The sequence below is a fragment of the Convolutriloba macropyga genome, chromosome 8 (genome assembly GCF_964194025.1).
Source record: "Convolutriloba macropyga chromosome 8, txConMacr16.3, whole genome shotgun sequence".
Taxonomy (NCBI): domain Eukaryota; kingdom Metazoa; phylum Xenacoelomorpha; order Acoela; family Convolutidae; genus Convolutriloba; species Convolutriloba macropyga.
This window is the reverse complement of record NC_134475.1, coordinates 4,227,241-4,240,120: the sequence shown is the minus strand read 5'-3', so window position 1 is coordinate 4,240,120 and position 12,880 is coordinate 4,227,241. Positions and strand designations below refer to the sequence as shown.

The following is a 12,880-nucleotide window of genomic DNA, read 5'->3' as shown; positions in this document are numbered from 1 at the left end:
CCTAGGTCAAAAATTCTTTGCCCCTCAGACTGTACTCTGACAGTGACACTCCTCCTTAGACCCTCAATTCATTTGAATAAGTCCTTGACTAGGTTCAAAAGCGATTTATGTTGAAACACCATATAGCTAGTTTTTGAGCGCGAAATTTGACAACGTATAGAGTACTTTTTTCGTATACCACCTAGGTCAAAAATTCTTTGCCCCTCAGACTGTACTCGGACAGTGACACTCCTCTTAGGACCCTCAATTCATTTGAATAAGTCCTTGACTAGGTTCAAAAGCGATTTATGTTGAAACACCATATAGTAATCTGACAACGTATCAAGTAGTTTTGTATATCGTCTATCGCTTTCAAAGTCCTCTTTAATGAAAGCTTTTACGAGTGCTACTAGTACCACTACTATAACTATAACAACAGCAACTACTACTACTACTACTACAACTACGACTCTTACTACGACTACTACTACGACTACTACTACGACTACTACTACTACTACTACTACGTAGCACTACTACGAGTACTACTACTGCACCAGACCGACTACACCAGACCAGACCAGACTAACAGACCACAAACCAGACCATAGACCATCGACCTACTTCAGATTTAGCGGTACCCGCTACTACTGCACCAAACGCAACTAAAAAATATGCCTCTGAAGCTAAAATAGGCATATTTTCCAATTATTGAGTATTATTTGAGGTTATAACTCACGTTTATTGATGTCTGGAATTCGCTGTTGTAAGGAAAGGATGTTGCAGCAATTACAATGAATTTACAATCAATCTGAAATAATGAAATGCTTCAATATGGAAGTTTATAAACTGGTCATCAAGGTACTGTTTCTCTCCTCAGGAGCTCAATCTGGGGTCAACTTTCCTGGCCAATTTCTCAAAAACGGCTGAACAAAAACAAACGCCCTTAATACCGTTTGTAGCACAGCTTGAGACACGCGTCATATTAAAAAATGAGCCCAATCGGTGCATTTTTCAAGAAGTTATAGCAAAAATAAGGTACCGTACCAAGTGCCCTTGGAGGAGAGAAACACCACCTTCAGAGCTAAAATTGAACATCTAAACATCACAAAACGCTATATAAAGTATACATATTCTGAATCTACGTTAGATGAGCAATTCAAAACACTAATTTTGTCACCTGAAGTAACAAAATTTCAAGCTTTAAAACGGGTACCCAGTACAGGTACCCTGCTTCACCTGGTGAAAATTGGGGCACCTATCCTGGCCAATTTCTCAAAAACGGCCGAACGAAACGGAACGAAACCTATATCAAAACAAAGCTTAGCTCAAGTTGGGTCTAACAAAAAAAAATCATCAAAATCGGTTCACTCTACAACGAGTTATTCCAAAGTAAAGGCACCGTACCAAATGACCAAAAAGCAAGGGTACTGTGGCTGCAGAGCCAAAATTGACCATCTAAACCTGCAAAAACGCTATATAAAGTATACATATTCGGAATCTACGTTAGACGGGCTATTCAGAACACTAATTTTGTAACCTGAAGTAACAAAATTCAAAGCTTCAAAACTGGTGCCGGATGGTGTCATCCGCTTCTGGGGCTAAAACGGAGGGCAAGTTTACTGGCCAATTTCTCAAAAACGGCTGAACGAAACGGAACGAGACCTATATCAAAACAAAGCTTAGCTCAAGCTGGGTCTAACAAAAAAAATCATCGAAATCGGTTCACTCTACAACGAGTTATTCCAAAGTAAAGGTACCCTACCAAATGACCCAAAAAGCGAGGTGACCTGATTTCAGAGCCAAATTTGACTATCATAATTCCGTAAAACGCTATAGAAAATATATATGGGGATACTCCCCACTAACTGAGGATTCTAAAACACTAACATTTATTCCGCAAATCAGCTGTTATGTTGTACCGAAATTTGGGTCACCCAGAATAGCCCAAAAATTCGACTTTTTTCAACTTTAAACATTAATAACTTTTTGATGAGACCGATTTGAGAAACCATCCAAATACTGCAAGCAAGAGGGGTTCAGTGCCGACAAAACGCGACCACTCCCGTTTAATTTGGTCCAGTACTTTAGCAGATATTAACAAAATACTGTCTTGTACCCCATTTTTTGGGCTAAAACCGAAGCCCAAAATCTCTGGAACTGACGTAAAACAACGTGAAACAGAGTTGCCGGCGTATTTGTGGGTGTAATTCTGGTCCACTTCCACGTTCTAGCTCACGGCAAACCTTCATCGTGAGGTGGGAAAAAATTTCCCACCTCACCATGAAGGTTATGATGTTTTGTGTGTTTTGACATAAAACAACATCCACAGAAATTTGATGAAATCGTGAAAAAAGAAAAATTGTTGAATTAACCCGATTATTTGATACAATTAGCTTCAACAACTTAAATAGTGTCTAGAAAACACAAAACGCAAGCCGAAAAACTGGTTCAATTGCGCAAAACACCACTCAGACATGAAAATTGAGAAGAGATTGGCCAAAATCGAGGTTCGGCGCATACAGGGCTAAAGTTGACCTTCTCAACTCGATAAAACCATCTGAAAAATCTATATGGAAACACTCCCCACTATCTGAGGAAACTAATGAACCCATATATGTATGGTTACTCGGGTATTGTGGGGTACAGAAACTTGGGTGGACACCAAGATGACCCAAAAATCCTTTTTTTTCTTAAATTTGTCCTTGAATAACTTCTAGACCAGGGCGTGTCAGTGTAATTACTACTCATCAAAAGTAAAAGGTGTCTCGTACAGACCAAATGAGCCGTTATAGGTACAATATTGTCAATGCACGACGATACAGTTGTTCAATTAAGCAAAACACCACTCAGCCAAAAATTTGAGTACGGATTCGTTTTTCCGCATTCATCATTGAATAACAGTTCTAAAGAATATTTTTCGAGACTATCACTAGCCATTCCAGAGAAGAACGTCTTAATAGCAACAGATCAAGCCAATAATCATTCGTTTTGACCAAAAATTCATTGAGAAATTCGAAAAAGTACAAAACATTAAGTTCCTTTCTCAATGTGATAAAAACAAGTTCTTTCCTCCAGTTTTCTGATTAAGCCGACGTAAGGAATCTGTCAACACTGTTTACAAGGAGAGTTCAGGAACAACAAAATGCGCAAATGGCCGTCCCATTTAGTACAGTACTTTTTGAGAAATCGTCAAACACATGAAGCGTACCTCCGTCTTCTAGACCCCAAATTCTCTCAAAATTATGCAAAACGACTAAAAACGGTACCAATCGGACACTTCAAAACATAATAAAAGTCCACTGAATAGTTACTGAACATCCAAGACACCCACTGCGAAGTGAGAAAAAATTCTAGAGGCCAGGCTATTTTGTGTGTTTTGTTAGAAAAAAAAAGACAAAAGACCTCTAACTAGAACTTCTTGATTTCGCAAAGAATGAAAAATTGATGATTTCCCAAAAGCTAAGTTTTGGAAAACTTCAGGGACTGAAACAAAGCCAAAACAACACAATTTGCAAGCAACAATAACCAAATTAGATGAAGAACTATATCAGAACTGAAAAACAATTAAAAAATATTTTTTAAAAAAATTTTTAAGGTTTACAGCTTAATAGCTTTCTGTGCAGGCCAATTTAGACACAAATTCAAGACCGCAGACATTTGATAAGCTTACAAAAAATGCGACTATGATTGGCCAATTTGGCAAAGTAGTTCAGGAAAAATTGTCAGAAACAAAAAGCGTGCCCTCAAATATGTAAATTTTTTTTTCATTTTTCCAAAGTTAAACATTAATATCTTTTTGATTAGGGCAACTTGATAAACCAATGAACACTGAAAGCAATGGAAGTTTAGGATCAGCAAAACGCAACAATGCCCGTACTATTTGGTACAGTAGTTTCGAAGAAATCATAAAACACATGAAGCGAACCCCGAAATCTGGGCTAATAGGAGACCCCCAAATTCTCGCAAAATTATGCAAAACGACTAAAAACTGTGCCACTCCGACACTTCTGAACGCAATTCCAGTCCATTTTGTAGTTACTGAACACCCAAGATCTCCACTAAGGAGTGGGAAAAAATTCCCACCTCGCCCTAAAGGCCAGGTTGTTTTATGTGTTTTGATAAAAAAGACCTCTAACAAGAATTTCATGATTTCGCAAAGAATGAAAAATTGATGATTCCCCAAAAACTAACTTTCGAAAAACGTAAGAAACCAAAACAAAGCCAAAAAACACAATTTGTTAGCAACAATAACCAATTAAGATGAAAAACTACATCAGAACTGAAATCCAATTAAAATATATTTTTTTTTAATTTTTAAGATTTACAGCTTACTAACGTCCTGAGCAGGCCAATTTAGATACCAAATGAAGACAACAAACATCGGAAAAACCTACATTCAACACAATGACACTATGTTTGGCCAAATTGGCAGAGTAGATCAAGAAAAATTGTCAGAAACAATAAGCGAGCCCAAAAAAAATTAAGGTTTACTTCAACTTTTTCAAGTTTAAACATTGGTAACTTCTTTTTAAAGCCGAGTTGGGAAACCAACTAAACACTGCAAACAAAGTCATTTAGTGTTCATCAAAAAAAACAATGGCCGTTCAATTTGGTACAGTAGTTTTGGAGAAATTGTCAAACACATGAAGCGTACCCGCGAATTTTGGGCTAATGGGAGACACCAACTTCTCAAACAATTGAGCAGAACGGCTAAAAACGGTGCAACGTGGACAATTCTGAACGTAATTCAAGTCCACTTAGTAGTTATGAACACCCAAGACCACTACTGTGAACTGGGAGAAAATTCCCACCTCGCCCTTGAGGCTGGTGTCTTTTGTGTGATTTGACAAAAAAAGATTTGGAACAAGAATTATTAAAAGCACCACAGAACTGAAATGCCATTTTTGGAACAGTTTTTTTCTTTCTATGAGATGACTTTAAGATTGGTTGAACGAACTAATATATCATTTTTACAATTAGTTTGTTGCGGTACATTGCAAAATATCAGAAATAAAAAACTCCGAATGTTGCTTTCTCTTTGTCCCAAAAAGAAGCCTTACCTAGCATAAGATCAAAAACGAAGTTAATTTTTGATTTACCAGAAAGCCAAGGTTGATTTTCTGACATCAAGATTGAACAATAAATCGAATGAAAGAAGAACAAAAGATGAATTTTCAAAAACACATCGATTTTTCTTAATGAAAACACTTCAAGGACATTAACACTAACAGCTATCAACTGAAGGCATCATGGGTTAATTTAAATCTCCTTAGGAAGATAATTAGACTTCAAATTAATTGGAATTTTTTTTACTACAACAAGAACATGCTAAATTACGGACAGGATCAGTAAGAAAAAGTCCCAACTGCTTGTTTCTCTAAAAATAATTTGTTTTAATGAAAGATAAGAGAAATATTGAAATATTTCTCTTTTTATTAGATAAATTGAACTTTAAAAAGACGGATTTGATTGCCTCGAGTAATTTCTATTTATTTGTCGGAAAGTTGTATGTGAATTCAAAATCTTGCAAGAATCTTGCAAGATTCTTGCAAGATTTCACATTCAAAAGGCGTTGACGAAAAAAGTCATTTATTTTCAGTTTTGCTGATCAAGAATTCTGATATAAGTCATGATATTTGGTTTTCAGTTAGTTTTAGCTACCAAAAACACATAAATATTTTTTCCGGAATTCAAAATCTTGCAAGATTCTTGCAAGATTCTTGCAAGATTTTGAATCCTGGCTATTTTTTTTTCATTGAATTAGGCTTCGTAACTTGTTCAGTAAACAAAAACTTGCTTCAAAGATGTTTTCTAAAACACTTGTACCCAGATTTATTTTTTGGCCTTGATTGATATCTTGCAAGATTCTTGCAAGAATCTTGCAAGTTTTGAATCATCTTGCAAGATTCTTGCAAGATTTGAATCCGCTCATCACTAGGGTTTGGAATCGAGTTTGGTACCCAAGTCTTGAGCTTTTAAGCTTGTCATTACTATCATAATTTTTGTCCGGGAAAATTTTGTTTTCCAATTTTATTTATTTTGATATGATTGAAAGTGAGCCTCTTTTCCATTTGCGCCCTCCAGTACGTTATGCACTCCCCAGTTACAGAACACCTGCCAGTAAATAGTAAATAATTATATAAATATATGACCAAGCGCATGTGGGGTGCATAAATTATGCCCCCAATAAGCTGAGTGACATGAAAAGATCGCAATCGGAAAAGATCCAAAAGCAAATGCGATATCAAAATCATGCCTGAGAATTTTCTCTCAAATTGGAAATTTTTTTCAAAGCTTTTATGTAGAATTAGTGCATCTGGTGTGAAATGACTTCTAAACTGCACATTCGAGTGTTGTCATATAATTATTTGTTGCGTCTTTCCCATTTTAGAACCCCCTTTGAAGTCATAGTCCCCCGTTATGTAAATTTGCTCTAATCGTGGGACAAAGACAACACTTCCAGCGTGTTATAAACGGTAGCTAGAACAGTCAAATTTGTTTTCAAGCTTCTAAAAAAACTATTTATGACCAGACCTGGTTTTAAGATGAGTAAACCTAAGCTTTGTCTTGCAGTATGCTAATATTTTTCTGGTCCTGCTGGATTGTAAATTTGAATTGCTAACTAAAGTCAACCAATCAGCCTATGATATAGTTTTAATCTTGTAATTTATACTACATAATATGACCTCAACAAACTGACTGTTCAGACCGTAGGATGAAAACTGCTCAGTTTATCAGAACTGTAATCACTGCTGTGATCAGAACTATCCAGTCTTTATATGCCTACTAGCCGGGCCGGTATCAAAATATCCAGACAAAAAAATACCGTCAGACTCCTTCCTTCTCTGCTCTGATTTGCAGTCCATTGCAACATCAACATGTGCAATAATAAAAGGCGGGCGAATTCATTTACATTAGTGAGCGAAGTCGCTTCCAAAATCTTAATATATGGGAGATATTGTTCCAAAACTTATTTTGCTAACGATTCTATCCTTGCCGCCTTTGAGAATTGTTACAAAGGAAAGGAAGATGTTGCTAGTATGTATTACGAAAGGAAAATCCGAGTGATATGGGGAATAGGGCGATTAAGTTAAGTGGTAATAAAAAAATGTTTTGGTTTTTGGTCTAGGGTACCAAAAAGCTACGTACACCTGAGGATTTTAAAAAAAATACCAATCTCAAATAATATAACATTTTGAGTTCAAATTTGTTCTCTAACAAAATGACATTACACTTTTAGCTTTTTTGAAGTCTAGTAGACGATTTTTATAGTTTTCATATACGTTTCTCACGACGTCTGCGTCAATTTCATTCCAAATTTCATACGCTTTTCTTCTAAATTTTCCCAAAAAACTGTCTATTTTTGTAACTGTTGCTCAAAAATCGACCATAAATTTTTAATAGGATTCAGATCTGTACTTTATGCTGGCCATTCCAGTAGCTTCCGCTAGTTTTGTTGGAAACAATTGCCGATAATAAATCTTCGATTTATGCACAGGAGCAATTCCTTGTTGAAAAATAATGTCCAGGAAACATATTTTTTCTTCATAATTTCTCAAAACTTTCAATTATCCGACAGCGTTTAGCCTGTTTGGACACTTAACAAGCAACTTCCCTCCACCTGATGGTATTGCACCCCAAAACTTAAGTGATAGTTTGTCTGAGCTCAAAATTTTTTTGTTCTTTTTTCAAATCTGGTTCCATTTCTTAGAAAAACTCTAACAATTCAGTCGCTGGAGATGCGCACCCTTGTTTCATCATTAACAAAATTCTTAGAGGAAAAGAAATGCTTCTTGAGCATATTGACACACCATTTTGAACGAAAACACTTGCTTTTCTTCTTCAAACTGCCTTTTTTGAAGCATTTCTTTTAAAAAAAAGTCATATTTTTTGAGAATTCGTCTAACTGTACCTCTGGAAACTGTATCGTAGCACGAGAAAGCCTTGTGAGCCACTCTAATGCGCTCCAGTGTGGTTTTTATGATCTTTGAAAACATCGGTAACCAACTTTTTTTCTGATTTTTTAATGACAATTTTGTGGGTCTTCCACTCGCTTTTTGGGCCTCGAAACTTATTTTTCAATTAGCGTTTGTATGCATATTGTGCACTGGATCTTGTTGAGTTTGTGCACTGGAATTTCAAGTTGAGTTGCTTTTTTATTTTAGACCTTGAAAATCGGATATCTCGTAGCGTAACAACTTGGCAAACGGTGAAAGAACAAAGCGGTTTAACCATCTTTTTTGTTTAAGCGGAGAAAAGGAGAATGAAATTTCTCTTAAAACTTCTAAATTTCACATCTTTTTTCACGCCTTAGCAAAAATCATGCTTGTGAAGCACGAATCATGCTTTGAAATCCGAAATCATGCTGTACGTAGCTTTTTGGTACTATGGTATTTATAAATTCCGATATCTTCAAACCTGCCAATTAGCAAGGACCGTCTGAGCTCATCAACGGCTAGAGGTAGATAATCAATTATTTTTAAGTTAAACTAAACTGTTTGAAATTTATACAAAATACGCCATATTGTAAAATCTAACATTTTATGCGTATAGTTTTTACAGCAAAAACTAGTGATAAAAAACGGAAGACCATTAATTTACAAGTAAGGGACAAATTTGGTTGAATCAAGTTTCGTTTTATTCTGAGCAGGAATTAATCACTTATTAAACAGAGTTAGTTGTGTTTCATTCCTCGAATCCTGTCACACAATGAACAGGGCTTGTTCGAATACCCTTGACTCGGCCGGTCGAGTGCACAGAATGACCTCAATGTCCTTCAGAAGTTTAGAGGTCAACAGTGGTACAACCTGAAAAAAACCATGTCAAACTAATTAGAAGTTTGGAAACAATTATTACGTAAGGTTGATGCAAAATAATCCTAGAATATATGAAACTTTCAAAAGCTAATACAAAATTAATAATATAAAATATTCGTAGAGTAAAAAAAAGTACAACTCAGAAGTTTACGCAGCACAAATACATCTGAGAAAATCGACGCTACCAGGACGCTGTTGAACTTATCCGTCGTTTCCCAGCGCCTATTGGAAGAGTTCTGTTCGTTAAATCGATGAAACTATGAAAACTAGAAAAAAGTAGCTGCTTCTTCTTATTTTCATTCTTTAAGTCAATGCCACGTTTCAAAAACTTTGCTAAACATAATTTTTACAAAATTAATTATTGAAATTTTAATTATTTAAACAATTTTTTCAGACTCTGACAAAAAAAATTGTTAGATAAATTACAATTTTTAACTTTTTTGATCCGACCCCTCTTGAGGGGGGAGGAACTATATACTCAACTGGTTTTTTTTGTTCAGACAATTTTGGCTGATCGATATATCCATTAAAAAAGCAATCCAGCGTGGAATATGGAATTGAAAAATTTTTTACATTTCTTGGGCTAGAGAAAGTCATCATGGTTTAAGTTTTTGTGAAAATTAGACAGATTTGCGTAAAACACAAATGTTTTCGAAAAACACAAAAGTTTTTCTTAATTTTACCCCTTTTTAGATTATTTTGGCAACTTTTTACCTGGTCTCATTAATGAGAAATAACACACCACAATTTCGGCACTCGAAGAAGGCGTCATCGAACAGATTTTGAGGGACAGAAAATGGCTTTACGGCTTCGACAGCGTCTTCTCTCAAGTTTCATTTGAATTTTTGTTTGTTGTCTCTATTTGTTGTTCTTTTTGTAACCGTAGGTAAAATTGAATAAAAACAAGTCCTAATGCCTTCCTATATAGGCATTGGTGATAATAAAACGTTTGGATAATTTCAGTTGAAACTCAATATCTAATGGTTTTCCTTACTTTGAAATTAATTGCTTTTAAAAATATCAGCGAATTTATTAACTTTGCTGTTTTTTTGTCTAATTGTAAAGCAGCCTTATCATGTACTGATCCCATATCTTTTCTAGTAAAATACAAGTTAGTTTGCTCCGTTTCAGTGTTATCTGACGCTATCTTGACTTTGTTATTAAGATTTTTTCAAATTTTGGATGTAATTAATGTTTGTTGTTCGTTTGATTTTGTTGTTCGTTTTGCTTTGTTTTCTTAATAATAGCAGATCTCAACAATCTAATGCAACATTTTTTACACCAAAAATTTTTGGAAAGTACTTGAATTTTTGGGGTTTTCTATCTGTTCTCATGTGGATGAGCGGGGTCGGAACTTTATGTGCGAACGCACATTACCGAGCCTCCTTGCTGGATAAAAGGTCAAATATTGTTAAACAACTGACTGATTTTCTATCGACCGACTTTAATTGAAACACCTTAATTCGCCTTGTCTCTACACAAACGGACAATTTCTCCCCTAATCAATAAACAGTAGCAAAATTCAATAAGCACTACTACATTTCACTACCCATTAGGGTGTGTATTTGAACAGGGTCGCCGAAATTCACTTTTGTGATCAGCCTGGAACATCAACTTAAAGCCTTCATTCGCTAGTATATGTTTTATGCATTACAATTTACATGAATCTATCAAACCTCACGTTGTAAAATTAATTCCATGTATTTTTAAAGTCTTTCATTTTGAAATTTGTGTCTGTACACCAAAATTCTTGAAGAATTTGAAACAACTGATACTACTCAGGGGGTTTGTTAAAAAAAATATCATTAACCTTCAGACTGGCGATGTTTTCTTTGATCTGTTCTACTGAAGAGGCACCCAACAAGACACAACTAACACCTTCGTTCTTCAGACACCATGCTGAAAAAATCAAACATTTAGCAAATTTTTTTTTACTCAAAATTAAAAACACAATTTATCTGTAAAGGTAACCATAGTATTCTTCTATATGTTATTGAGAGAGTTTGTCTCTTCTGAGGCTGTAAAATAGTTCTGAGAAACATACAAATCAATATCTATTTTATCAAAATTTACACCAAAGATATTAGGACAAAGTATTAATGCTCTAGATTAATTTGAGCTATTCTTGATTTTGTTTACCAGCAATTGAGTTGTAAGCGGACGCAAACCGGAAATAATGTTGCTGGATTGAAATTTTTAACCATAGTCGAAGCAAAATCCATGCAGCCAAACAAATAGAATTGAAACATAAAGACATAACCCCCTACCAAGCCCATAACACCCCCCCCCCCCCCAAGCTAAGCCTTATCGCAAAATTTGACTTGATGCTGCTGAAATCTCCCCAGAATAACCCCCGCCACAATACCTTTACAAATTTCAAACCATAACAATAATACTTGAAGTTAGTGGCTGAACTTAAAGTTAGTCAAAACAATATTACTTGAAAGAGCGGTTGAGGTAAGAATGCTAACCTATAGCTAACTGGGCAAGGGTACACCCCACTCTGCCTGCGATCAGATCCAACTCGTCCAGCTTCTGCTGTTGGATTCCATCATCCACTAACGCCCAATCACAACACAGATATCTTTTCCAGCCAATCAAGTTTTTCTTGTTATATTTTGAGAATTGGTTCACTTTCAGATAATAGAAATTACTTTCATGAAAATCTCCAGATTAAACTGAAAACAAATATCCTTCTGGTTTTGAAGCAGCGAATTTGAACTAGGAAGTTAGCACTATTGCGTTTTATCAATTCAAAAGCAGCAGTCCAAATCTTGATAGGTATTTTTCATTTTATACTTAGATATTTATTCCTTAGTTTGTTCGTTAAAAGTTAAGTTCAAAGCTAATGATCAATGCAGTTTTGACCTTGATCTGACATAGAAGAACGGAGCACAATGGAGTTATGTAAGGGCGGTTTTGAACAGAGAGCGTTTTATTTTTTTATTTTGATACTACACCACGATCTGTCAAATAAAAACAACAAAATAAAAACAAATAAATAAAAACAAAATAAAAACAAAATAAAAAACAAAAAATTACACGTCCTGAGCTAATCACAGCTGTTGGCAACATCCAGGTTTGTTATTGTTCCGACCCCAGTCTAGTGGGTGGGGTGGGGGGAGGAACTATGTTCTAAAATAGGTTTTTTGATAATATGTTTTACCGAACAACTTTCCTTTAAAACAGACCTCAACAGACCTCATTTGAAACAGACCTCAAGAATCAAACTGTGTTGTAATTATTCTTGTTTGCCTGTTGTGTGAACAAGTTTAGACTTGATGTGAGAAAATCCTTTCAGAGTTGCACGTGATCCAGTGGGTATAGTTCCCCCTTTGTACTTGTTTGTCAACAAACCTCCCGATAGAGGTGACCACGCCATTGCTCCGACACCTGAAAAACAGTAGAAAAACAAAAATATCTACTTTTAAGCAGAAGCAAAATTTTAATTCCTCGAAATAAGCCGGCTAGACACTCGCTAGAATCTGATGAAAAAGCTGCACTGTTGGCAACTTTTTCCAATTTTTCAATCAGAATTTGACAAATTAGCGGACGTCAGTGAAATCCACAAAATGTGTTAAATTTGTCAATATAGTTCTGCCTCTGCGTTGTTCAGCATTCACATATATTTTTGCAAAACTTGAAAATCGTTCCAAAAAGTGAGGTGATTCCGTGCTCAGAATTTAGGCAAAATTTCATGAAAAATATATCATTACGTTTCGAAAGTCTAACTTGCTGTTTTTCAGTTTATTTGAAGTTTCCTGGCCAACAGTGACAATAACACTTTACCAATTATCACTTAGATTCATTTTTATTCACAACTGAAAAAATGGTGACGTTAACCTTGCAGATAAGTAATGCTAAAAGGGGTGATATCCGTCATGCGCATTCACGAATAAACGTAACCCAAGTTCAAGATTTTGATTTTGAGCATTGGCTTGAAATAAAGGGATCTATTCCGTTCCCCCCTCCCCCCAGCTTAGTGAGCATAAATTTTTTATGACCCCCAGGCGCACGTGCCGTTTTCTTACATAGTAACGTGCTATGTAACAACGTATAATATGTAATTGGGGGTCATAAAA

At 35.5% G+C, this 12,880-nt stretch overlaps 1 protein-coding gene across 1 annotated transcript in view; it reads right to left on the bottom strand.

The window, feature by feature from the left end:
• Nucleotides 1-8,438: 8,438 nt before the first annotated feature.
• LOC142343880 (voltage-gated potassium channel subunit beta-2-like) overlaps nt 8,439-12,880 on the bottom strand; it is a 58,657-nt gene continuing 54,215 nt past the window's right edge. The window contains exons 8-11 of the mRNA XM_075395257.1: nt 12,054-12,191; nt 11,270-11,356; nt 10,609-10,697; nt 8,439-8,789 (exon numbers count right to left, since the gene is read on the bottom strand). Coding sequence (XP_075251372.1) covers nt 8,685-8,789; nt 10,609-10,697; nt 11,270-11,356; nt 12,054-12,191 — 419 coding nt within the window. The 3' untranslated portion in view covers nt 8,439-8,684. The remainder of the gene's footprint in view (nt 8,790-10,608; nt 10,698-11,269; nt 11,357-12,053; nt 12,192-12,880) is intronic.